At 40.1% G+C, this 26,439-nt stretch overlaps 1 protein-coding gene across 5 annotated transcripts in view; it reads right to left on the bottom strand.

Moving 5' to 3' along the window:
- Positions 1-26,439, bottom strand: part of LOC134541235 (tumor susceptibility gene 101 protein) — a 100,235-nt gene that overhangs the window by 44,251 nt on the left and 29,545 nt on the right. For all 5 annotated transcript variants that reach the window (XM_063384505.1, XM_063384503.1, XM_063384504.1 and 2 more), the window contains exon 6: positions 22,314-22,431. In XM_063384505.1, the coding sequence (XP_063240575.1) occupies positions 22,314-22,431 (118 nt within the window). The remainder of the gene's footprint in view (positions 1-22,313; positions 22,432-26,439) is intronic.

Raw genomic sequence — 26,439 nt, 5'->3', positions numbered from 1 at the left:
CGGGCCATTCCCCCGCTGAACTGGTGCAGGGCCGGAACCTCGCCCTGCCCGGGGAAGCGCGCGCAACCCCCGACTTGCACAACATGACCACGGACGATCTGCGCGAAGACGCCCGACGTCGCCAAGCTGACTACCTGACTAGACGTACGCCGCAGACGCACCAGCCCCCAGCACGACTAGAGCCTGGCCAGCAGGTGTTTGTTAAGTGTCATCACCTGTCGGCTGGCGAGCGGGGCTTTTGCGCCAGTCTGGCTCCTAAGTGGGCGGGGCCACAGGAGATCGTAGACAGACTGGGCACCACCTCGTACCTCGTGCGTCGCGCCGACGGACGGACAACTAAGGTGCACAGGGACGACATTCGACTGATAGGCGACCCGCACGACGAGTACGACCACGACGACAGCGGACCAGTGGACGGTGACGAGGCCGAGGATGACGTCACCGAAGGTGTACTGGCCGACCTCGGCGCCCCTGTGGTGGTACCGCCGGAGCCGGACCTGGGACGTCGACGGGGACACGCCCACCCCAGGTCACTGCGGGGGGTTGGCAGGGACGTTGACAGGGACGACGACACACGGGACGGGACCGATGACAACGTCGCAGTAGGAGTCCTGGTCGACCTCGATGACCCCGTGGTGACGCCACCGGAACCGGATCAGGGACGTCGACGGGGACACGCCTACCCCGGGTCACGGCGAGTGGCAGGCGAGAACGCTGACGGGGACGGTGACACACGGGACAGGACCGATGACAACGTCGCAGTAGGAGTCCTGGTCGACCTCGGTGACCCCGTGGTGACGCCACCGGAGCCGGATCAGGGACGTCGACGAGGACACGCCCACCCCAAGTCACTGCGGGGGGTTGGCAGGAACGTTGACAGGGACGACGACACACGGGACGGGACCGATGACAACGTCGCAGTAGGAGTCCTGGTCGACCTCGATGACCCCGTGGTGACGCCACCGGAGCCGGATCAGGGACGTCGACGGGGACACGCCTACCCCGGGTCACGGCGAGTGGCAGGCGAGAACGCTGACGGGGACGGTGACACACGGGACAGGACCGATGACAACGTCGCAGTAGGAGTCCTGGTCGACCTCGGTGACCCCGTGGTGACGCCACCGGAGCCGGATCAGGGACGTCGACGAGGACACGCCCACCCCAAGTCACTACGGGGGGTTGGCAGGAACGTTGACAGGGACGACGACACCTGGGGCACGACACATGGACGGGCCCCCACGACGACACCGACTCAGCCTCCTACGGGGGGACAGCAAAAGGGGAACGGTGGTTGGCAACTGGCAAGAGGGGGCGGGGAACGGACGCCCGTCAGAAGGGGCGGAAGGGGTCCGCGTGGCGCAAGCATGGCAGAGCTGGAGCGCTTTGTGGACCGGGTGCTCCCGCCTGATGACGTCAGCGCCTACGCCAACGACACTGATGGACCGCTCATCGAGGACGTAACACATGACAACACTGCTCAGGGCGACCTGGTCGACCTGAGTGAACCAGTGGTGACGTTGCCGGAGCCTACCCAGAGACGTGGACGGAGGTACGTCCACTCCTGGGAACGGCGGGTGACGGGGACGGACGTGAGCAAGGACGTGACAGACGGGGTAACGGTCCGGCTCCTCAGTGGGGAGGGCGATGTCGACAGGGCCCAGCAGGTGGTCCTGGACTTGCCTTCCGGGGAGCCGAGGATGACCGCTCACGCGGGGAGGGGACCGGCGTTGCGCCGGTCCACGCGTGAGAAGACGGCCCCCCACTACCTCCGGGACTACGAGTGGGGGAGTCAGCGCAAACCCCGCGACGTAAGACAAACGACCGACGGGGGGTTACGCTGCAGCGTGATGCAGCTCCTGCCCCAGTTTGCCCGACCCGGACGGAATGACGTGACGAGCTCCGACGACCAGACAAGTGGCCGGACGCGGACGCAGCTGCCGGTCTAGGTCGGCGTCGGGGGCCAGGACGGCCTCGGGAGAGGGGGGGCATATGACGACAGTCGTCGTACCCTCCCAGATACAGAGGCCGTACCTGGCCACCGACGCGGGCCTGAGGGGGCCTATTTTCCCCCCCAGTGAACCCCAGTGTGTGCGACGGCCAGGGACGCACCCGCGTGCGCCCTAGCATGCCAACGAGTGTTTTTTCTATGTGACTTTATCTTTTATTTCAGTGTGTATATATTTGTAAACGATTAAGGGATTTGAATGTGTGTAATTAACTTATTTTATTTATTATTCATTGTGCAAGTTCGCTGTGTAATTAATGTCTCGTGTATGTCTTTGTAAATAATTCAATAACTTTTTCTGAAGTGTTTCGCCGTAGTATGTAATTGCAGCCTGGCGCGCCGCGGGACGGAGCTCTCTCCCACGCCGGCCGATTTTCCCCTCCCTCCCCGCCACCCGCGGGCGCCGGCCCGCGGGCGAGCGGGGAGAGGCAGTCGCGTCCTGGTCTCGAGCGGAGACAGACGTGTTCGTTGCTCCGCGAGCCGCGCACGTTGCGCTCGGGATTGAACGTTCGCTCAGTCCGCAGTCGGTCACGGCAGCTGAGCTGCCACCGCGAATCAGCTTAGCATTGTTAACTTACGAGTCATCGGGAGACGTGTCTAGCGGGCAGTTTCTACAACGCGAACGTGGTGCTACGAGTCACTGAACTTTTCGCCGTCCACGGCACATTACGTAACGGGCCGCGTATGTACAGCGTTCCGTCTTCGGGCCCTTTCTCACTGGGTCAGCCTAGCATTGATAAACTTTACGATTCGCGCCGAAACGTATTTGAGAACCGCCCCGTCATCAGGGAGTCCGTGTCGCCGTGGTAGGGCACTTGTTCCGCGACGGTTCCGCCAGGCTGCGGCAGGACTTTATAAGCGTTAATAAAAGACGGCTCGTGAAATTCGTTAATGCCGTGTTCTGCTTGCGACAACCTACCAACATTCCTCGCAATCACTTCACTCTCCCTCCAGGTCCCGCCTTTCCCGGTCCCGGCCACGTTGGCCTGGACCCACACCTCTCCGACGAGGGCAGTACGGGCATAACAGGACATTTATTTCAACGGGAAAACGGGGACCTGAAGCCGAGGGACGTCAGTTTAAAGAATAGCCCCAGGTCCAGAAGTCTTGAGACAGTTTGATCTACCGAAAGAGACTGAGCTAGTAAAAACAAAGAAAAGAATAATTTGCCAGTTAAAATGTGTTTCAATAATATTTAAAATATTGACTGATAACCAAACTATTATTCAGTGATACAATTACGTAAAACGTAATTAGTTCTGAAAGACATTTAAGTATAACGGATATTGAAATTTTGTTTAATGAAAAACCTATTTAAACATGAATAATTGTCTCAAAGGTATTTGTATGTTGCTTGCTAATCATTGACTCTGTCACTTTTCATGTTACAGTTGGATATGTTGCAAAAGAGTATTGTCACCCATACAACCATGATTTTGACCCTAGTAAAAAGTTAAATTTTCATTATATTTTATTTTTCCGATTGATAACCATACTTACATATCATGTGTATGTTAAACCAGATAGACAGAAATATTTAGCTTGGATTGTCTTGAAAGAATAATTAGTTTTTATTACACTGATATCAGCAGTCATAGAGAAGTTAATGCTTTTAAACACACTACTTATATTTGTTGATTTTAAGGTCAGAATACTTACACCAAAGAGAAGGAGACATACTGCTAAGGAATTATACGACATTTTATTGTTTGGTATTCACACTGAGTCAAACTACACCAGTACATACAACTTGAGAATAATTTATTTTCACTATCAACATAACAAGACATATTTTAGTTAATATTCTGTAGAGGTTAGTAGTTGTGCTACATACACAATCACAGCACTAGTACTTTATAGAGTTTTCACGGCGCCCAACTAGACCACATTTTACATTATAGATATTGGCATTTTAGGAAATATACTCCATAGAGTAATTCTGAAAATACTTATAGAATTTTTGATCACCCAACGGTGGCACACCCTTTTGAAATTTTGGTCGCTCATCCTTGGAGCTGTCTGAAAAATAACAGAAGAAAAGGGAAAATTCTGAAAACACTTCAGAATTGTCTTGTTATGTTGATAGTGAAAATAAATTATTCTCAAGTTGTATGTACTGGTGTAGTTTGACTCAGTGTGAATACCAAACAATAAAATGTCGTATAATTCCTTAGCAGTATGTCTCCTTCTCTTTGGTGTAAGTATTCTGACCTTAAAATCAACAAATATAAGTAGTGTGTTTAAAAGCATTAACTTCTCTATGACTGCTGATCTCAGTGTAATAAAAACTAATTATTCTTTCAAGACAATCCAAGCTAAATATTTCTGTCTATCTGGTTTAACATACACATGATATGTAAGTATGGTTATCAATCGGAAAAATAAAATATAATGAAAATTTAACTTTTTACTAGGGTCAAAATCATGGTTGTATGGGTGACAATACTCTTTTGCAACATATCCAACTGTAACATGAAAAGTGACAGAGTCAATGATTAGCAAGCAACATACAAATACCTTTGAGACAATTATTCATGTTTAAATAGGTTTTTCATTAAACAAAATTTCAATATCCGTTATACTTAAATGTCTTTCAGAACTAATTACGTTTTACGTAATTGTATCACTGAATAATATTTTGGTTATCAGTCAATATTTTAAATATTATTGAAACACATTTTAACTGGCAAATTAGTCTTTTCTTTGTTTTTACTAGCTCAGTCTCTTTCGGTAGATCAAACTGTCTCAAGACTTCTGGACCTGGGGCTATTCTTTAAACATTCAAGACAATTAATGACTTTAACAGATTTTAACTTTGATATCGTACATATTACTGATCAATGTCAGTTAACCAGGTCCAGTATGTACAAGCTACAAGTCTTTACGTAGTTAAGTAGTATTAAGTTGTTTTGCGAGTTTCAAATTAGGTCTTGATCGTAAACATCATAGTTTAAGATATCTTGCCATTAAAATAGGACAGGTAACTTCTCGCTGTTCTTGTTAATTCGGGGATGGGGCAAACAAACCTCGTCGCGTCGTTACAATACCAAGAGGCTGTGGAAAACCTCTTCGAACCCCTGTCTCTCCTCCGATGTTGCTGGTTAGATCTCACTCTCCTCCGATGTCGCTGGTTGGGTCTCCGTCTCGATGCACCTCCTCTCGTGCTGCTGGTACTCCAGCAGGACTGGCGTCGGTCACCTGGAGTCGTCTAGAAGGATGATGTCCTCCGGTACACCGTCTACGATGCCGTCTACCGCTGTCGAACTCCTTCCATATCGAAGATTGATAGTCCTTTTCTTCGTTTCTTCTTAATTCGTTGTTGATCCAGTTCTATTTATGCTGTTAGTCAAAACTTATCGTCGTCGTCGATTCTTTAGTAGAGCTTCGAACATCGGTAACTACCTCTTCTTCATTGTGTAGTTCCGGTATTTATTATAAAATCATCAATTTCACGTAGATTCTAGCTATTCAGTCGTCGTACCAATGTTTTACGTGATATTCTTACATTCATTTATGACTAAATCACGGAGCTCTTTCTCTCTAATCCTTCTCCCATGATAGTAGAACAGAAACTCAAGTTCCAATTTGTTTCAAACAGTCAAAGCCTTCTCTATTGAACACTCTCCGAAATCACACTGGAAATATTAAATTCTTTAAATAAAATATATGCGCAGTCGAGCGTCCAATCACATATACTCTTTCCTCAGTAATGACCCAAAAACAATATTAAAAGGTGTAAGCTCATTTCCTATTCGTCGCCGTTTAACAAATGTTTGCAAAGACATTTCATAAAATTATTACTTAGATAAAACATGAAAATACTTAAAGAGTAAAACCAAATTGACCTGACCATAGAGATACAATACTGGTAAATATAATTCATAACAGGACTAAGACAAAGTCATAGAGGTAAGAAGTAAAATAATAAACATAAAATTCATTTCTATTGAGGGCTTCTCAAATACCTCTATAGAATAGTCCCCTTCAGAAATGTGACTAACGAACTATACTCTGATATAGGTCTTAGGACCATTTCTCATCATACAAACATCTCATCTATATTCTAATTATTTGCAGAAAATTTACATTTCATATTATTGACCTTATTTACATACTTACTTGCAAACATAGAGTATTGTCACCGATATATGTCTTCAAACGGACATATGTGTAACAGTGTATACTATTCTACAGGAGTGTAATATTTCCTCAACTGCGTTATATTATAGTGTCCTATTACTTGTTTCGTTTTAATGTCAGACAGTTCGTAACAGTTACTTCTAATAATCTTCGTGATCATATATGGTCCATCGAAGAGTAGAAATAGCTTCTTAGTAACGTACTTCCAAAATTGGCTTACTGGATTCGTTCTCTTGAGTACTAAATCTCCACAATTAAAACTCATCTTGCTGGAATCTTTCTGGTATTTTCTCCGAAGATCCGCCGTGGATGTCAACTTGGCTGCGACCAACTCTTCAGTTTCCTTCTGTATCTCGACTAATTCTTTATCTTCTGCGGCCAGAGCTTCATCGTGATGTCTCGGTAGTAACGATGACGGTATTATCAATGATCTTTTTCCTGTTAACGCTTCATATGGAGTAACACTGGTAGAACTGTGTACAGTATTATTCAAAATGCATTCAATGAAAGTTAATTTACTCATCCAGTTCTGCTGTGTATCGTGGCAGAATGTCCGCAACATATTACCAAGTGTGCGCATTTGTCTCTCCACAGGATTACTCTGCGGGTGTCTCACCGAAGACGTGGTGGGTACGATTTGCAGTTTTCTGAGTCCTTCTTGCCAAACTTGACTCATGAATTGTGTGGCATGATCTGAAATAATTTTCTCCGGTCGACCCACTTCCGCGATAAACTGTTTAACTTTCTGGAATACTATCTTGCTGGTGGCATTGACTATGGGATACAACTTGGTGTATTTTGTAAATAAATCTACCATCACGAACACATATTTCACCCCGGCTGTTGATCTAGGTAATGGTCCCAATACATCCACTGATACCAACTGCAGTGGTCTCTCCGGAAGGATAGGTTTAAACTCACCTTCGAGATTTTGTTGGGCATGTTTCGCTTTCTGACACAAGTCGCACGATCGAGTAATGGCGGCGACTGACTTGTGCAGATTCGGAGAGTATAGCTGCCTAATCAATGACTGTGTCAGCTTCTTTGAACCAATATGCCCGCAATTCCTATGAACCTCCCAAATAATCGAGTTGATGTTTCGCTTCGGTATTACCGGCTTCCATGGCTCTTCAAATCTGGCTTTTCCCTTGCTATGATTGAACAATACTCCCTCCGACATGCAGTATCTCTCCTCTAACCTAGTTGGAACCTCTGAACCCTTCAATTTATCTATTATGACCTTGCAGAATTCATCTTCCTGTTGCAGTTGAGCTATCTGGTCAAAAACATTCTTGATTGTTGCGTTATCTTTAAGTTGTTGTGTCACAAGATTAGCTACCAAAAATTCCTTGGAGTTCTTCCTCGGTGTCAATTCATCATTCAATACATCGGGTATTCGACTTAGGTAATCGGCGACTACATTCTCTTTCCCTTTAATGTGGCATATTTCCAAGTCAAACTCTTGCATCAGCAAGCACCATCGTGTCAGCCTGCTACCAAAAATTTTGCATGCTTTTAGACACATCAGGGCTTGATGGTCAGTCATTAGCTTTATATGTTCTCCCAGAAGCAGGTCTCGAAACTTCTGCAGAGCCCATATTATTGCTAGTGTCTCTTTCTCCGTGACCGTGTAATTTCGCTCTGCCGAATTCAATGTTCTACTCGCCATCGCTACGGTACGTTCTACTCCCTCATCGTCCATTTGCGCGAGCTTCGCCCCTAAGGCATAATCAGATGCGTCTGTGTATAGTAGAAATTCCCGACCTAACATGGGATGATAGATGACTCGTTCTTCGAGAAAGACCTTCTTGAGTTCTTCAAAAGCTTCCCGCTGTTCTGCTTCCCATTTCCACAGCTTGTCCTTCTTGAGTAGATCAAACAATGGGACTGCGATCTTGGCTATCTTGTCGCTGTAATTTCGGTAAAACCCGATAACTCCCAGGAATGTACGTAGTTGTTTAACATTCTTTGGTGTAGGGAAGTTGGAAATACTGTTCAATTTTTCAGGATCGGTATGAATCCCGGTCGGTGTCAGAATATGCCCTAGAAATGGTAACTCTTGTCGGCAAAATACGGATTTTCGCAGTTTCACCGTCATTCCTGCGTCACGTAGTTTCGTTAGGACAATGCCGATATGCTCCAGGTGTTCTTCGAATGATGACGATGTAATCAAAATGTCGTCGACATATGCTCGCGCGAATCCTTTGCACTCAGATCCTAGCGTTTCGTCCAGACAACGAGTAAACTCAGCTACCGCATTACATAAGCCGAACGGCATGACTTGGAACACATACTGCGAGTTCTTGAATAGGAATGATGTGTACTGTCTAGATCTTTCTTCTAAGGGTATTTGCCAGTACCCTGCCGACAAATCAAGTGTGGTTAGAAACTTGACACCCTGATATAATCGCAGAATATCATTCGTTGGTCTCGGACTTTCCCGATCTCGAACAGTAATTTTGTTGATCTCCCTCGCGTCAAGGCATAAACGTACTGTTCCGTCTTTCTTTCGCACACAGAGTATCGCATTCGTGAATGGGCTAGGCGCTCGCTTTATTACATTCCATTCCAACATTAAGTCTAGATATTCTTCAGCCTCTTTCAAATATTTCGCCGGGATGGGATACGACTTTTTATGGAATGGTTCACCGGGTATGACCTGAATACTAGCTGTATATAATTTGTTTAACCCAGGTTTTTCGGAAAATATATTTTGAAAATTTCTTAAGACATGAAGAAGATTATTTCTACCGGTTTCATTTACCATGGTAATTCCCTTTACAGCTTCTATTAAATCAGCTCCGGTCGCCATCAAATTTATGTCACTATTAATACACGAAGTTTCCTTATGAATGATTGCAATGCATTTTTCCGAAACTTCCCAATTTTCAGTAGTTTTCGTATTTTCTGTGTCATCCATAGCAGTTACCATCCAACCTGCAAAATTCAAAATTATTTTATGGCTAGTTAGAAAGTCTACACCGAAAATTACTGGTTTAGCCAATCCTTTTACGATTAATACATTAATGTACTTGGTGCTACCTAAACCTTCTACTTCCAATAAGGTCTGACGATTAATGATGGGACTAGCCCTTGATGTAACCCCTAGAATCTTTGAACTCGGTACTGGCATTCTCGGTAATGATATTCCGGTGCTCTCTATCATGGCTACGCAGTCTTCGCTGATGCAGGATATCTCTGCGCCGCTGTCTAATAGTACAGGCACTTTAACTCCGTTTAAAGTTAACGATATCTCCGGACATAGTGCTTGTTTCGCTTGAACTTCGGTTTCTGTGGGCTCGCTGAGTAAAAATTCACGCTCGTTTTCTTTGAACATAATGGTGTGTATGCTTCGACAATTATTCTTGTCATTTGCGTCGGGATCCAATTTTATACTAGCCCCGTCTAACTTACAATTAGGGACTGACGTGCGGAGCGGGTTTTCGCCATCCCTAATTAGTTTACCGCACTGTCCTTAAATCCTCTAAATTGCTCTTGTGACAAATTAGCAAATCCATTATTTGCATTCGGTGAAATCAAAAATGTGTTATTACCTCCTTGGTTTGTATCTGAGCTTCTGCTAGATTGCATGCGCGGCCATTCCGTGTTGCTTTGCTCGTGACTTGGCGCTATAGAATATGAATTTCTTTCTCCTTGTCGCGCGTCGTGAATGGTGGTGCTAAAGCTGTTCCCTTTTTCAGACGGTACAAACGTTTGTGCATTTATGCTGTACTGACCTCCGGAATGATTATTGTAATTTGCCGATCGTTCTTTCGTTGTTCGATTTTCGCCTGAATTCTCTCTGAAATTAACTGTCCCCTCCTGACGTTTATTCTCCCACTGTGATTCATTTTCGCGTCTGTCTTGTCGCTTCTCGTTTCTACGACGATAGTACTGTGGTTTATAAAATCCGTTACCATATCGCTGACCTCGATATCCATTGTGATACCAATTACTTCCGCAGTTTTCAACGTTCAGTGTGTGAATTTGAGGTTGTTTGTGTCCGCTGTTCTGCCCTTCATTTCGGTTACGCCAGTTATTGTATAACGGTGTCTGTTGGTTCGTGTTCTTGCGCTCGTTAGTTTCTTTGTGCGTTACCGTTTTATCGAGCTTAACGAGTCGTTCATACGTTAACAGTTGTTCCTTGAAATCTACAATATTACTGTATTGCCGTCCACTAAGTTGTAATTGATAATTGAGTGGTAATTGCGAAATTATCATGGCAATAAACTCTTCGTCTTCCATACGGCAATCAAGATAACGAGTTCTCTCGTACATATCGCTGATATGCGCCTCTAAATTTTGAAATTTACGATTTTCGAATTTTTCAGAATGCAACTGTATTCGCAAATTGCTTTGGATACGAGTATTCCAAAATTGGGATATGAAAGCTTTCTGAAACGATTCGTATGCGTGTACCGAATCTTTCGCCAACTCCCACCAATAATATGCCGTGTTTTTCAAGCAGTGGCTAACGCATTTCAATTTTTCTGCGTCTGTTAACTTAAATGTGTGGCAATATTCTCCAAACTGATTTAAGAATCTTCGAGGGTTTTCATTACTTTTCCCTGAATATGTTGGAACGTCATCCAACCATTTCTTAGAAGGGTGGTGTAGTGTAAGTACCGGATCTGCTGACATAATTGCAGTACTAATATTCGCGGGATTTCGCTCGGCTTCTATCGTTATCGATTTGTTTACCGGCGTGTCTTCCTTGTCGGTATTACATTCGCTAGTGTGGTGAGTCGTTAGTTGGGGCGAGAATGTTGCGATGTGTCTGGATTCTCTTTCTATTTCCCCTATTTTCGCCTCTACCATATCTAACCTTCCTGTTAGACGCTCGCTTAAGTGTACTACTTTATCGTCAGTGCGTTTACTGAATATTTCTACACCTTCAATACGAGTGTGTACACTGGAAAACTTCTGTTGCATCTCGTGCTGTGTTTCAGTTAAGTCATGCCTGATTTCTGCTGTTTCATCTGCAATCCTGCCTAAAGTGTTATTTAAGACTTGCACTAAATTGTCTAGTCTTTCGGCGTTTTCTCGCTCCTTTTGTTCCCTTTCTAACTTCTCCTCCTGTTCTATACGCTCACGTTCTTGTTTCTCCCGTTCCCGTTCTAGTTTCTCCTCCTGTTCTTTACGCTCCCGTTCTTGTTTCTCCCGTTCCCGTTCTAGTTTCTCCTCCTGTTCTTTACGCTCCCGTTCTTGTTTCTCCCGTTCCCGTTCTAGTTTCTCCTCCTGTTCTTTACGCTCCCGTTCTTGTTTCTCCTTATTCATGAACTGGAACAGTGCATCTAGGGTAACAGTTGGTGTCGGCGGCGAATGACCCAACTCCATTTCCTGCTGTGACTCCATACCAGTAGTCTCGATGTGCTGTTCTGGTACTACTTCTCTAGGTTCTCGTTCAGGACTAGAGTCAGAAGTGTCATTGCTACCTCTCAAAAAATATGACTTCCTACCTGTGTCTGTCATCTTGACAAAATAAAATTACTGTCTGTATTTTTCAAAGTGTCTTGAGTTGTTCAAAAAAAAGATCATAAAATAGTCCCTAACGTTGGCTTACACGTTGTGCGCCAAAAATTCTGAAGTGTTTTCAGAATTACTCTATGGAGTATATTTCCTAAAATGCCAATATCTATAATGTAAAATGTGGTCTAGTTGGGCGCCGTGAAAACTCTATAAAGTACTAGTGCTGTGATTGTGTATGTAGCACAACTACTAACCTCTACAGAATATTAACTAAAATATGTCTTGTTATGTTGATAGTGAAAATAAATTATTCTCAAGTTGTATGTACTGGTGTAGTTTGACTCAGTGTGAATACCAAACAATAAAATGTCGTATAATTCCTTAGCAGTATGTCTCCTTCTCTTTGGTGTAAGTATTCTGACCTTAAAATCAACAAATATAAGTAGTGTGTTTAAAAGCATTAACTTCTCTATGACTGCTGATCTCAGTGTAATAAAAACTAATTATTCTTTCAAGACAATCCAAGCTAAATATTTCTGTCTATCTGGTTTAACATACACATGATATGTAAGTATGGTTATCAATCGGAAAAATAAAATATAATGAAAATTTAACTTTTTACTAGGGTCAAAATCATGGTTGTATGGGTGACAATACTCTTTTGCAACATATCCAACTGTAACATGAAAAGTGACAGAGTCAATGATTAGCAAGCAACATACAAATACCTTTGAGACAATTATTCATGTTTAAATAGGTTTTTCATTAAACAAAATTTCAATATCCGTTATACTTAAATGTCTTTCAGAACTAATTACGTTTTACGTAATTGTATCACTGAATAATATTTTGGTTATCAGTCAATATTTTAAATATTATTGAAACACATTTTAACTGGCAAATTAGTCTTTTCTTTGTTTTTACTAGCTCAGTCTCTTTCGGTAGATCAAACTGTCTCAAGACTTCTGGACCTGGGGCTATTCTTTAAACATTCAAGACAATTAATGACTTTAACAGATTTTAACTTTGATATCGTACATATTACTGATCAATGTCAGTTAACCAGGTCCAGTATGTACAAGCTACAAGTCTTTACGTAGTTAAGTAGTATTAAGTTGTTTTGCGAGTTTCAAATTAGGTCTTGATCGTAAACATCATAGTTTAAGATATCTTGCCATTAAAATAGGACAGGTAACTTCTCGCTGTTCTTGTTAATTCGGGGATGGGGCAAACAAACCTCGTCGCGTCGTTACAATACCAAGAGGCTGTGGAAAACCTCTTCGAACCCCTGTCTCTCCTCCGATGTTGCTGGTTAGATCTCACTCTCCTCCGATGTCGCTGGTTGGGTCTCCGTCTCGATGCACCTCCTCTCGTGCTGCTGGTACTCCAGCAGGACTGGCGTCGGTCACCTGGAGTCGTCTAGAAGGATGATGTCCTCCGGTACACCGTCTACGATGCCGTCTACCGCTGTCGAACTCCTTCCATATCGAAGATTGATAGTCCTTTTCTTCGTTTCTTCTTAATTCGTCGTTGATCCAGTTCTATTTATGCTGTTAGTCAAAACTTATCGTCGTCGTCGATTCTTTAGTAGAGCTTCGAACATCGGTAACTACCTCTTCTTCATTGTGTAGTTCCGGTATTTATTATAAAATCATCAATTTCACGTAGATTCTAGCTATTCAGTCGTCGTACCAATGTTTTACGTGATATTCTTACATTCATTTATGACTAAATCACGGAGCTCTTTCTCTCTAATCCTTCTCCCATGATAGTAGAACAGAAACTCAAGTTCCAATTTGTTTCAAACAGTCAAAGCCTTCTCTATTGAACACTCTCCGAAATCACACTGGAAATATTAAATTCTTTAAATAAAATATATGCGCAGTCGAGCGTCCAATCACATATACTCTTTCCTCAGTAATGACCCAAAAACAATATTAAAAGGTGTAAGCTCATTTCCTATTCGTCGCCGTTTAACAAATGTTTGCAAAGACATTTCATAAAATTATTACTTAGATAAAACATGAAAATACTTAAAGAGTAAAACCAAATTGACCTGACCATAGAGATACAATACTGGTAAATATAATTCATAACAGGACTAAGACAAAGTCATAGAGGTAAGAAGTAAAATAATAAACATAAAATTCATTTCTATTGAGGGCTTCTCAAATACCTCTATAATGTTTTATATTTCTTGTGTGAGATACCAGTTGCAAAGACTTTGCAGTTTGATTTTATGGGTAGTGAATCAGTGGTATAAAATAACTTCATTTATTTTTTCCCGATAACATATTTTTGACATTAGAATAATTTTATCACTCGCCAAGCAGAGAACCTTATTTTTTTTAGTCACGAAAAAAATTGTTTGTATTCAATATCAGCTAATAACTAATTATTGCTTATGTCATCAAATACATTTACAGTACTGTTCAATTTGTACAAGCATCAGAAGTAAACAATAATTTCTGCAACAACGTTCTTCCGAAAGAAGGTATACACCGATTTGAAAGGTGCGTGCCTATTTCTTAATTTTATTTTTTTAATTATTATAAAATAAAAATTGGTAGCCTACTTTTCCGAATTTCCTCATTGAGGCTGCGACCCAAATTTCAAGTTTCCAGCCCTTTTGGCAGTGGGTTGGAATTTGTATTGGCCAGTATGTGAGCGAGGGAACTACTTTTTGCATATTCGAGCAATTCAAAATTAAGGCCCTAAAGTTTAATTATAACAATTTCACGTAAACTAGATAGCTCAAAGGCTGGTAAAACAATAGAATTTTATTTCATATGATTCTGTATCAATTTCATTGAAGTATTACACACCCATTTAAAGACATTTTATATACATAATAATTTTACTTCAGCAAGGTCTTCGGTTTCTTGTAACACAAATAAAATTACCTAAAAAAATTACGGGACATACTTAAAAAAGTTTTTAAATTGTAATATTTGCCAAAGAATTTAAATAAATCTAACTGCAAATGTAAGAACACAGTATAAAGGTCTTTAAAATTGTATTTTGGAAAATTACCTAAATGTTTATTTGCTAAAACTCCTCATTTCACTTGTTCAAAAGTATTTACATGTATACATATGCGTGCGTGTGTGCGCGCACGTGGAACTTATGTTTCTATGATCATTTATAGTTGCAAATAATGTAGCGGAAGTTAAATTGAAAAATATATAATTCTTTTTGGCCAATATTTGTTTTAAAACATAATGAAAGTTAACTGTTGGCCCCTAGTTGTGGCGACACTGAAAGTACTATATGCTTTCTGCTGCTACTCCTAGCTTGTGGTAGCCACTGTAATAAACCTCCTTGCTATTGTATTGATGTGTTCTCATGGGGTTCTTGGCGCCTACCCTCGTTGCAGTAAATGCCAGGACCGCTACTGCTGGATGGTCTGCCCAGACTGATAGTCCAGCTAGCACGTCACTGCCCTGGGTTACTGTATGGAGAGTAATTATAAAAAGTAAATTTAGTGGTGTTACGTGAATAGTGGAAATTTGCATATAAATGAAATAATAGTAATTGAATAACATATGATTTTAATGGTTCTTAAATATTGGTGTGAAGTTATGTTTAAAATGAGATTAATTGAGAAACAACCAAGGTATAAAATCTAGGTGTTGGAAATTTGATGCAAATGACGTCACTAGAACACGTTGAATATACTGCCGGGTCTAGCTATCCGTCGTCGGAGGCTTGAGGCTCTCTTCACAGGACCTCCAGGTGGTCTGCTGCTACACTGGAACTCTGGATGCTGTAATGCTGTAATTAGCGAACTACAGAGGTGCTGAGGTCGCCGGGTATCAGCTGAAGACTCGACATCCCTCTCGTCCTGGAAAGTCTGGTCTAATTCTGGATTGGTCTCACCAATCTTCGTGGTCGAATCTCAGCTGGCGCTGCCCTCAGATGTCTGGAACCACTACGAGACGAAAACGGGACCGACGCGGAAGTTGGCACTCGAAGTCGCCGATACTCCCTATCTAGGATTTATTTAATCCAGATACAATTCTCTCAACTCGTAGAGAGGAGAATGCTAAGCAGAACACGATCGCGGATGACGCGAAATCTTCTATTTCTCGGGCGGCAACCAAGGCTTTGGTTCGCCCCAGCCCGAGAAACGTCTTCTTTCCGCAAGATGGCGATGGCGTCTCCCTCTTCCTCCTAATATCTATTTACTGGCCTCCCTAGCAACCAAGGAGTTATCGATATCAGCAAACAGAATAAGCTGCATAGTGAAATAAAAACGTGGATGTTGGAGTGTAAAAGAATCGAACTAAGACCAAATGAATAAAGTTTCCAAGGAATAATTCTTAGAAGACCCTGAAGTTGAAAGTGTGTCGTCTATGGTAATAAGATGTGTCATATTTGTTATGCCTTGGTTGTCCTCTTTACAATCAAAACAATTAAATACATAATATTCGCTCATGGAATATACAATTAATATTACAATCATAATAAAAATAATAATATATAACTGTAAACAGTTGTACTGGTTACAATAATTTTACATGACCCCAGAAGCAAAAAAAAAAAAAAATCGCCACTGCCTTGTAATTGCGTTTCTAACGAACTTGTGTAACTAACGAAAATGCTCAAGGTTAGTGATACAATAAATGCTTGGGTAGTGAAAAATCCATTGTTAAAAACCAAAGGTAATTTTAAACGACCTTTAGTTAACCATAATTGAACGACAGCATCGAGAGATTGTCCCTTATTTTTTTATCGTTATATACATAACTAACTCATTACGGGAGGAAGTTGCCATAGGCGGCTGGTCCTTCAGTTACTAATTTTTTTTAAAAATCTATTAATATTTTGATAACTCATTTATGTAACATTATACCCAGAGGTATAGCCCATACTACCAGAGCTAAAGTCGAGGTACAAATATAATTAAATAAACATAATTAAATAAATTATAACTAAAGAAATATAATTAAATAAATTTATACAAAATCATTGTCATTTTGCAAATCAATTTTTTTACAATAATTATTGAAATATTCTAATAAAATCTTAAACATTATATATTTGTCTTGAATGTACGAGTCTTGAATATAAGTATAAATAATAATTTAAATTGATTTTGGAAGTTATATTATTATATGAAACCATTTTGCTATTATTTTAATACACCGTGATTGCAGGATTCATTCATGTGTTACGGTAAAGAGTCATATCAAAATACATAATGAAGTCACTAAGGTAATATGTGAAATAATGTTGTAATAAATATAATTTGCGACGTTCACGTAGATGCCCGTAAACGAAACAGGTTAGATATCATATTTAGCACTTTAGTATTTCCAAAATAAGTTTTTTTTAAGGCGCCCAACTATTATAATAAATCTCTATCTACTAAAACAATTCAGTATTTGTAGTTAGATGATTTTAAATCAAAAATATTCTATGAATAAATTTGTCACGACAAGTGAAGCATATTAATTATAATTTACATCACTGAGAAGCTGACAAATATATCTATAGAAATTGTCGACAACGTGAGACGGTTTTCAATTCATTGATTACTATTGCTGATACTCTAGTGTTGTGTTTTGACTAGGGATGGGGCGAATCCTGATTTCCTCGAATCCGAATCCTAACTCGAATCCTCGACTGGAATTGCCGAATCTCGAACCCAAACCCGAATCTTTTAATAGATGATGTCCACATATCTAATGTAAGTGAGATGTATTCTGCTTGCACTAAAAGTCCCTTGACTTTATCACATGTAGATTGGTACATTTCTGGTATAAGTGTATATAAAGACAACAATTTTTTCTTGAGAAATTTAAGTTTTAGTACAGATTAGCGGTTAGGATTTTTTCTATAAATAAGCTAGAGGTCTGCGAGCCTAAGAATTTTACTTCGAGCCGAGCTCGAGCTTTTGTGGTACAGTTACACTTTTGGGAAATTATTTTTATCTTAAACTTAATATCATGTTTGAATAAAGTATTAAAATGAAGTGGGCTTATTAATTTTGGGTAACTATTTACAGAGTGTGTTTACATTTTGCACTGCTAGAAAAAAAATAACATTTTTTTTCATTGAATCTTACCTGTTTCCATTGGTTCATTAGTAACTGATATCATCCAACTAACATAACCAAGTATATGTTTGTGTAAATGTAACATATCTTTGGAAAAATTTCACCCTTGTCAATTTTTCTGGAGTCCTTACTGAGCTTCAACAAACTTAGCACCAAAAATCATGTTGTTTGAAAAGTACATTCACATTGTTTCAACATTTCCACTTTTCAGCACAATAATTCTGAGAGAGATTGTCACAGAGTATTAAATTCTATTCTTTAATCTATCATTCAGAACAATAATTTGTTCTGCACGTTCAGGAGTTAAATTAGCTCTACGATTGGAGATAGTGTTTCCAGCAAAAGAGAAGTGTCTCTCGCTGGCAACCTGCTTGGCTGGAATGCTTTAGTAAAATTGCTTAACCTCAAAATTAGTGCCATAAATATCTGTAACTGGTCATTAAAGTTTAATCAATTGAAAGTAATAAAAATAAAAACATTTTACTTCATTCAATTTACACTTGCAAAAAAAACATACACACAATAAACCTACATGGAAATTAAAGTCTTTTTCAATATCCTGAAGTCTGAAATATGTTTACTCATGTCATTAAATGTAGACCTGTATTGAAGAAGCCGATTTTGCCAATATTTAGTTGAATCGGCATTTCTGCCGACTTCCGATACAGTACGCTCGTTAATTTTCGGCCGATATTACTGAAAAACGAGAGAGACTGCCATAACCTAAAAATCCAAGAGTACCATTTTCACTTTTCGTAGTAGTACTGCATTCTTTCAGATCGCATTATTTCTTAGCAACATGTGCCAACCGTACATAACAAAGTTTAACATCTTTTTTTTTTTTTAACAATGTTCTTTAATTTAATATGTCATAAATAAATAATACATTACTATCACGGTAAATATACATCTCAGTTGTTACGGTAACTATAGTGCAAATATGGTAGCTATCATGCTTCTGTAGTAATTATGGTATTCTACAAAGAATCTTTAGTTCTTTTTATGGTAATTATCTTAAAATAACTATTGGGTTTGTACTGTAGTTATGGTACATAATCCATATTTCTTCGTATGTTGTTGTTCATTTGTCTTTTCTTCATATTTACGTGTGCCATTATTTGAGACAAGAAGTTTCAGAAAAAATTTTAACGGACATTATATCACACATTTAATGGCGTAAATGACGAGACCTCGGGCAATTTAAACGCTTTATACGGAAATACCTACCATGCGGGACCTCGTAAGCGAGTTTTACTGTATTTTTTCCCCGTAAATAGTAAAAACCGAATCCTTTGACGAATCCTATATCAGACCCGCCGAACCTTCGAATCCCTAGGATTCGGCGGATTCGGCGGATATTGGATTCGGTCGCCCCATCCCTAGTTTTGACCGTTTCGAAGCGGTAATATTCCCGCCTGAACTCCTGCGATATTCGAGGCATCTAGTGAGTAAACTCGGAACTAATCGGAGCTCTAGCGGCAAACTGTTGAACTCGTTCCTTTCATGTGCGGCAAGTGACAGTTAAATCACAATATTTTGTACTCAGATTATTTAAATTCTGTACGTTGTATTAAAAAAATTATACGGCAGAATTGTTCATTGTACCTCCTTTAAGTTGTGTGCAAAGTAACAGCCATGTACCGTTTAAATATATACCTAATATTTAGTTTTGAAAATTTCAAAATTAAAATTAAATAAGAAAGCATTTTTTGAGAAAATTTTAATCATCATATTTACAAAATTTAAAGTTTTGTTTACAATTCTGCCGTTTATACAGTAAAACCTTTTTGTTGCGACCCCATTTATTGCGACCACCTCTCTATTACAACCCGATTTCGAGGAACCGTGAAAAAATTGCCGAAAATCCGAAGATAAACAGACAGAAAATAAGTTTCTTGTGGTGAGTAACGTGTTGCTGCGTTTCTCTTGCCGAGTGCTTCCTGTCGACCGCTGTCAGCGCTTAACAACCCCCATTCCACGTCCCTTTGTCGGCAGGGTGCAGATAAAGGTTTTTGTGGCAACGTGTTTACGTTTAGCTTATTGCGAGTGTCTAGTGTGGTACGCAGTTAAGGCAAAGCTACCTGCTGGATTTCTCTTGATTTTGATTACTATCGGTTGACAATACACAGCGACCGACTGGATGCACGCCCGCCTCGACTTGTTTTAACTGCCGCAGCGATGTTTATTTTGACAGCTCAAGCAATTAATTTTTCCCGTGGGTTGATAGAAAAAGGTCGCTTCACCCAGCATAAAAAAAAAGGCTACGCCACTTATTCCCCGCGCAGGAAACACACTGGCTGCCGTCTGTCTACCCCGCATTTATCTTTCTTCTAACATTCCACGTTCTCCTCTCGCGCGAGCAATAACTAGAGCCACGGTTATATGGTGAATCGCGAAATCGCGAAATTTTCCGCGAATTTATATGGAAAATGCGAAAAAAGCGATTTTTAAGAAAAACCGCTAAATAACACCGAAATTACACAATACAAGTCTCTTATATTTTAATGTGAAAAGCTTAATAGTCAAGACTTGCCCGGGTCCTGGTTGATAAGCTGGAAAAATTTCCTGCCTTGCATTTCTACATGCTTCCTCTAATCAGCTTTAGGGCGCCGTCTGGTCAGCGTGTGTGTTAGTGAAGCGGGATGATAAGATCGACGCTCAATGGTAGTTCTAGCGCGGTAAAACCTCTAAGTGCAAGGCTTCTGAACTGGCGCGCAGTCATCTCGTTCCCGTCAGATAACAGTGAAATTTGAGCGGTGACCATAACATTATATGGCGGAAAAATAAAGATAAAGGTGTAATGCATTTCCCTATGATACTTTCAAGAAATTTGTAACGGGTTTTTTACACCTAAAACTTCGAAAACATGTCTTTTAGCCATTTTATCTCAAAAGAACCATTAACAAATTCTTAAATGCTTTTCGTAAACAGACTCCAGTCGGATATATAGTATAGTTTGGAAATTGCGTAGGTTTTTCGTGGCTGTGCGCGGCACACGACTGTAGTTGCCATGCGTCACGCGCCGAGAATGTTGTCCGGCAGGAAGGGCGAGTATAGTTCATTTGCGGCAAAAATGAATACTTTTACGGCCCTGCTAAATTTTTCCATTAAATAAATTTTGAAGTTTCAGTGATTTTCCTTCAGAAATAATGTTGTGTAACTAACAAACAATTTGTATCAAAACAATTAACGGTAAATGGCTGTCGCGGGGGCCCTTAAAAATTTTTCATTTTACCAGAACTGGACTATACAAACCTGGCTTTAGTCGCACACAGTTTGGTGAAGGTGAGGAAGGATGTTGACAGTTTCACATGCCAAAGGACGTTGAAGTAGGAGGGGGAGAGAGACACGATGGTTTGTATGCCTGGGAGGGATGAACCTTGAAGTCTAGACAAGGGAAGGAGAGGTAAGCCGTATGACGTCATGCATCCGCCGCCTGTGCTGCCGCCAGCCTGTCTAGACGATATTCCCGCGCTCCCACTTACGTTGCACAAGCTACTGCTGCCGTATTTTTAAAGGAAATGTCCCATTATTTTTTTGTTATTCTCACATGAACATTATTGGAAATATTAAAGCCGACACAAAAAATACGCTGTGTGTTAAAGTTAACAGATTTTAATAATCTTTCATTTTGTTTTGTTTTAAATTTTTTTTCTTCTGATTTTCACATTTTGGTCAAAATGTCCAATTTTTTGACGGTTCTCGAGAATGTATTCGTAAAATCACTGCTTCGTTAAATCCGGGGTTCGTGACATCGGGGTTCTAGTGTATTTAACTACGGCAAGCAAGAAATCGTACATGTAATCTAACCAGTAAAAATAAACTGTCTATTGACATATTTTCTTTAGAGGTGGCCTGTAGGGCGACGGACTTGTCATGAAGGTTTAAAGCACAGCCGTCTAGCATTGTGAGTGACAGCATCCTGCCATTGTATGGCTGGTTTCTTAGCGAGTAGCGGTTTGGGAAAAGGGGTTGGGGGGGGGGGGGGGGGGGTTGAAATCAACTGAAAATTTCGGAAAACATCTATTACGACCCCCCCTCTATTCCGACCCTATTCCTGGGAACCGTGAGGGGTCGTTTCAGAGAGGTTTGACTGTATATATTTTTATCTACTACGATATTCATGGCAGAAATAATTTTCTTGGAGGCTGCAAAACTAAGGATCTTAGCCTTAAGCACAACTATGACTTTGAATTCTACTCTTGAGTCCAGACGAATCCACGTAATTTCCGGGTCTCTAGTTGTTATAGCGCGATAACTGAGTGGACTGTATGCGATAACGATTATAGATGCCATTATAATTCAACAATTTAACGGTGAGGCTGCACCATAGTACTACTCACCGCCATGATGAAAAAAAAAAATGACTGACTTCTGGCTGGAAGTCCAGGGCTGCCAACTATTGGCAGAGGATGCTGAATAATGGTTGCCACTACACAGCGGCACGGGAAATACAAACTTGAAGTATTCAGAGACTTCTCAGAAGCACTGATTACGTTGAGGTCTAATCAATGTTACTAACACAAAATTACACACACTAATATACAGTCTGAACACTAGCCATGTGGTCAACGATCCAGGCGTTACAGCCGGCCGACACGCGGCAGTGCCGGAGGTGAACAGTTGTCGAGGACTCACAAGTGGGCGGGTACGGCTTCGGCATGGCGTTGCTGCCCCTCGACTTGGCGTACACCGGGGGCTGCTCCCCGAACGTCACCACCATCACCTGGATCAGCCCCATCAGGTCCGACGAGTTCTGCCACAACAACAAAAAAAAAAGTGGGATTGTCTGTAAAGTCGGTTTACAGACGATAATTTTACGTGATAACGTCATAAGAAAACATTGATGAAAAATTGCATACTTTTTAATTTTCAAATATTATTTACAGTTTTTGCAAATTTAATTGAAATAATTTGTTTCAATATAATCACGAACAATTAGTTAAAAAGCCAGCCTTAACCTGTTTGATATTATAGAAGATTATCTCACACGGTGGTTGGCCGGTTCTTGCACACTCGGCTCAGGTGGAACGTGACAATGAGTCATGCTTTTTCGTGCATGCAGCCGGCGTTCAACGATTTATAAGACGTTATCACGTCAATAAAACACCAATGTGTCTACAAATTTCTGGTGAACAAATTTCTGGTGAACCAATTTCAGGACCGTTACAATAAACTTTTTTAACATATCCTTAAATTTTTATGTAGTATATATATAATAAGCAGAATTAAATATGCTCAAAAACAATACAAAATACATCTAATTTCTTTAAATGAATGATGCAATGGAGAATTTTGATTTAATACAATTTTTTGGACATACGCCATTGCAGTTTTGCAATTTTTTGTCATAGGAAACCTACTGTGTTTGTTGGTGTTGTTGTTGTGTTGTCCATAATATCTGTTTATCTTTATCATTGTGTTCATATATTTGCTGCATTGTCCATGTTTTGTTGTATGCCTGCATTTAATATTATTGTTGATACTGTATTGTAGGGATGTGCGAAAGTGACTTTATCCACACGAAATGAAAGTGAAAGAAAATTTATCAAGTTTCGCGAAAGTGAAACGAAAATGAATTTTTCTATGAGATAAATATATTCTTAACGAAAGTTAAGCGAAATTTTTTAATTAACAAAGAAAAAAAGTGCCCCAAAATTTGCTCTTCAGTAATAAATTCTATTACATAAATCATTTTTGTACCTTTTGATGTATATATAAATATTACTACAGTAAACTCTCGCAAATCCGGACCACGAGAATCCGTAGTACTCAGAAATCCGTGGTGTTTTGTAACTGAAAAATAAATGTTTTTTTTATAAGCGTTCTGCAGTGTTGTGGTGCTCTGTGTTCCCACGGTAAAAAAGTGTGTGTGCCGCATCGTGTAACTACGATACACGCACTCGCATCTCTGTTATTTTTTTCTGCCTGTCAAAACGCGTGACATCTGACACGAACAAAATAAAAGACGCGCTGAGAGTGTAGGATATTTAGATAGGGGGAAGATAAATGTCTCACGATAGAGAGCAACTGCTTAGTGGAGCGTTTACGGTAGCTCAGAGTAGACGTGCACAGCAGTTGATTGTACATATTTAAAGGTTTTACTGAGTGTGGAGAATTATGAAGGTGAAAAGAAAACACGTAACACTGACATTTAAACAAAAGCTTGAAAAAAACTCTTCACACGCCCAAACACGCACTCTCATCTCTGTAAACAAAAGATTACATCACTGGTTACAGCCAGCTGGTTGGCGCAGCGCCGCGTGTCTGCCGTCCGTGCGGCCGGCTGGCTGTAACCAGTGCAGTGGGAGATGCTTTAGTACACAGTGTCAAAGAGACGTGGCGTTATTTTAATTTTAAGTAATTTTGAATCTTTTTTAGCAATGTATTCTGTTTTATGTAATTCCATTAGATAACTGCTACCGTGTCATTTACCTACACGAGGGAAGAGAAAAAACATGTTTTTTAACAGTAAAAAAAAATAAACAATTTTTTTACCTCTCAAAAATCCGGAGTATTCACAAATCCGTGGTCTGTAAATCCCCAAGAACCCCGGACTGGAGAGAGTTTACTGTATTTAATATAGTCAACATCCGCCCTAGACCACACAACACAGCCCCATGTCACTCGTAAATTTCAAGAATCAATCCAGATCTTTCAGCGCACAGATTATTTCCTTTTGTCTAATTGGCTGTATATTATGAGGATTTTATATGCCAGTCAGAGTATGTAAATTTTAAATAAAGCAGACGACAATGTTTTTGTTTGGCTGTGCGCGAATAAAAGTAGGTACGTTCTTTGTTTATGTGTATACGGTAAATACTAAATAGTGTACTAACAGTTCTGGAATGTATGTTTTACGAATATAGTACCTACACTACTGTTTGAAAGCAAATGAATCAGGTAATTTTTCAAATATTGCATGATTTTGTTTTGATACCTAGGCCTACTGTAATCACGGTTGAATTTTGTTTACTTTATCTGCCATGTTTGTTCAAATTATGATTTTACCGTATTTTCATTAACGTGAGTTTTTTTCATCACCACGTAAATTAATCTTAATGGAAATCTTTTTTCTAATTAATGTCTTTATATGATTTGCATATGTTATTACATTATTAGTAATAACAAGCAAATCATATAAAGACATTACAGTAGAATCCCAGTGCTAAGTACTTACAGGGACCTCCAGTTTTTGTACTTAGTACTGAAACATGCATACATATCTTTACAAAGAGAAAAAAATATATAAAAAAAATAGCTACAGGAGAGCCGCAATGCCATATGTATTCGCAACTGCGACTTGCTTTTTTCCCCTTGTCTAGTTCTCTGAGTATATCCACTTTTTCCTTAAGCGTGAATTGCTTTCGTTTCTTTTTATCTCCAGGATCATTCATATTGTAGCACAAATATAATGCGGTGTCTAAATAACGTAACCTGAAAATAAACTCAACAATAACAATAAACAATCCCGGCACAGACATCAAACAGTATTTTTAGCGTAGCGTAACACTTTTGTCTAAATAATTAATACTTCTCTCAAACCTCCGTCTTTCGATGTATCGAATGGTGTTGTGTTGCTCACGTCGCATACTACGTACGGTATAATCTATGGTTGTGCGCGCAACTGTTTGTTAACTTTGTTTTGAGAATTTAGAGGTTAGAAAATACGTTGCGGTGGTATTTGTGTATCTTTGTTCTACTACATTAATCATTTAGCTGGAAATTTATTTACCAGTTTAAGTAAATTTTGGTGTAGTAATGCCACGCTACTAGTAGAATTTATACGTTATAGTGAAAATATGATACTTTAAACTGAAACCGTTTTGCATGGCGAAGATACGATTTTTGGCGGGCACTTAAAAAAAATTTGTTAAGTTAAATATACTTTATAATAAGGTACGTTATTGTACCGGTATTCTACTGTACATTTTTATTAAATTACGATTTCTTTTTCAACTAGAACAAACGAACTTCGGTAAGCTATTGAACTTTCGTTTGGCTCGAAATATTTCGCTAAAAACGAACTTCGACAGATGAAATTCTTACCGAAATCGAAAATGAAAGTAGCAAAATTTCGATTTCGGTATCGGTATACCGAACATTCGCACAACCCTACTGTATTGCCGTTATTAGCCCACTGTGTTCATTTGTGCTGTTATTGGTTTTTTTCATGACTAAATTCCTTCCATGGAATTTTTGTGCTGTCTGATATTTTATTTAAGTTGGAATGTGTTTGTCTGTGCTGCCATCACTGTGTTGTTCATAATACCTGTTTAGGTTCATCGTTTGGTTTATCTGTTTGACATCAGCTGATTGAGGCTTGTTCTGTGAGTTTATGTTTTCATTTTTAATTATTAATTTGCGTTCTTGTATTTTTTCGATGACAGTACAAAACTGCAATGGCTATGTCCAAGAAATTGTATTAAATAAAATTACATTTACTATTCACATATCAGAGATAAATTTCTGAACTACATATTTAAGTCGACAGTTTGAAAATGCAAGCTAGCAAAAGGGTGCTGGATATTGAAGTTTCGTGACCGCCAGTACCATAACTTTTAATTTTAGTACTCTTAGGTGACTTTCAATTCCTTCAGATACTCTGGATACCAGTGGCAGATCCAAGGGGGGGCACCAGGGGCAAGTGCCCCCCCCCCCCCCCCCAAAACCAGTTGTCTGCTACATTAATATTGCTGACAAAAATGATTGTTTCTGAAACCAATAAAATATTTTAATATAATTAATGAATTTCTTGTAGAAT

The sequence above is a fragment of the Bacillus rossius genome, chromosome 18 (assembly GCF_032445375.1).
Source record: "Bacillus rossius redtenbacheri isolate Brsri chromosome 18, Brsri_v3, whole genome shotgun sequence".
NCBI lineage: Eukaryota > Metazoa > Arthropoda > Insecta > Phasmatodea > Bacillidae > Bacillus > Bacillus rossius.
The sequence above is the reverse complement of the archived record's forward strand: the minus strand, read 5'-3'. Positions and strand labels throughout refer to the sequence as shown.